The 2,027-nt window shown below is 47.8% G+C and overlaps 1 protein-coding gene across 1 annotated transcript; it reads left to right on the forward strand.

Moving 5' to 3' along the window:
- Window positions 1-232: 232 nt before the first annotated feature.
- Window positions 233-1,133, forward strand: Pop4 (ribonuclease P/MRP subunit POP4). The gene has a single exon (XM_065452676.2). The coding sequence runs from the start codon at window positions 441-443 to the stop codon at window positions 1,095-1,097; it is 657 nt and encodes a 218-aa protein (XP_065308748.2). The 5' UTR covers window positions 233-440; the 3' UTR covers window positions 1,098-1,133.
- The last annotated feature ends 894 nt before the right edge of the window (window positions 1,134-2,027 follow it).

Genomic DNA, 2,027 nt, shown 5'->3' on the forward strand with positions numbered 1-2,027 from the left:
AGATCGCAAGCTCGAACACCATCCGGTTCTTCCAGCGCAACTAACTAGAACAACATTCTATCACACAACACAGTTAGAAGCCGTAAAATTCTGTTTTAGCTAAGCTGAAAAGCTGAAGCAGCTCCAGCAGCGCGCGCAAAACTATAAACCGGAACACGCCATACTTGTTTAAACAACGTCATCATAACTGTGACGTCACTTCCGTGCGTGGCAGCAGCGTTTTAGTATGGCATTTCGCTCCTACCACGTGCGTGTCAGCAGTTTACGCCAAGTTTTAAAGATTGTGATTGTTTTGGTTCTTCTCTGTGGTTCGTGCCGTTTGTGAATTTATTTCTCTATGGTTTGTAGTTGAAAGCTTTGAGGGCGCGCGGTGCACGCACGTGGTTCCACAAATGTGACACTAAGCTCAGCGTTGCCGTGACCGCTACCCTGCTTCAAAGATGACAGACCCCACGTCCGCCAGCGACGTGCAAAACGTCTACCTGACGTCGAAAGACATAAAATACGACCCGCCATTGCCGGCGCAAGCTGTGAATTACGTGCGCGATTTCATCAAGAAACATGCCGGCCAGCGTCCCGGCGAGCTGGCGGATCTTGCGCGCTACACGGCGGTCCTCGAGCCTGACGTCGCACGGAAGAAGCGTGGCAGCGACCAAAAGGGAAGGAAGGGCAAGCTGCTCACTTGTCGAGAGAAACGCAAGTTGGGCATCTTCAACGTGCACAAGGACAAACTGTCGTACGCATCGTTCGTGCCCATCCACCTGATGTGGAAGGATTACTTCCGGGGTCTCGTACGCGACCAAGTGACTGAACACTCGCGGCTCCTGAAAGCCGAGTACACGGGCTGCTTTCTAACTGTTGCCGAGTCCCGCTGCCCGTCGTACGTGGGCGCCAGAGGCATCGTCGTCCAGGAAACCAAGAACGTGTTTCGCCTGATCACCGAGCAGAGCGTGGTGCGTACGGTGCCCAAGGCGCACACTGCGTTTGCCTTCGAGCTTGACGGGAGGATCTACAAGATCTACGGCAGCCACTTTCGTGTCCACAGCTTCGAGAGAATGAAGGCAAAGTTCAAGGCGCGCGGTGTTATCGGCCTATGATTACAGCAGAGATTACATTAAAGCATGTTCACTTCAGTCACGAATTACGTTCGACTTTCGATAAATGTGCTGGATTTACATAACGCTATGCCAAAACTCTATGCCAAGGTGCTGGAGACACCATAGAAAGCAAGTCAAGGTGGGATGCGAATGACTGCATTTCATAGAGAGCCACCATAATTACATAGTAATTGAATATTCATTAGCCATGTTACGTTTCTCCATTAAATATATTGGATCACCCGCTCAAATTACATGCAGAGGTTAATTATTGGGCACAAGCATTGCAACCAAGGAAAAACATCTTTCGAAATTACTATCGAAACGCCACACTTGAAACGTCCCGTCAGGCACGGTAGTGCCTTCACCAAAGCGGTCGTCTGAAGCGATAAATTTTGCTCAGAAGTGAAATGGGTGCATTTTAAAATAGCAGAATGTTCAATTTACTCAAAGCTTAATGTTCATTGTCTATTCCTTGCAACCACAGCCCTGTAATGGCAAAAATTATGTCCCCGTCCACAAACGTGTACGCTGTGACTGAAGGGGATATATTTCCATACTAAAATTACTAGAGGGAACTCTGGCGCTACAATCGCTCGGCAGGTACATGGATATGGTCTGTTCCTAATGCTTGTCGCTTCAGACGTCCTTGTGGCTTTACTTATTACACATTATACGAGTTTGCGGGTCTAAATTTTTAAGCAGTACTGTTTATTTTAATACAGAAGGCTGTATTAATAAGGCTCTGGGCACATGTGTGGAATTGCAAGTTGCATTTATAACACGGTATTTAGCTGAAACTGATCACTGAACTGTGCAATCGCACAAAGCTGTCTGAACCAGAAGGACAAAGTTTACACAAATCCATGTACAAACCATCAATCCCTTGATGGTTGAACAGCCACGCCTGCAGCTTCTGTACACACTTGC

The sequence above is a fragment of the Dermacentor albipictus genome, chromosome 8 (assembly GCF_038994185.2).
Source record: "Dermacentor albipictus isolate Rhodes 1998 colony chromosome 8, USDA_Dalb.pri_finalv2, whole genome shotgun sequence".
Lineage (NCBI taxonomy): Eukaryota > Metazoa > Arthropoda > Arachnida > Ixodida > Ixodidae > Dermacentor > Dermacentor albipictus.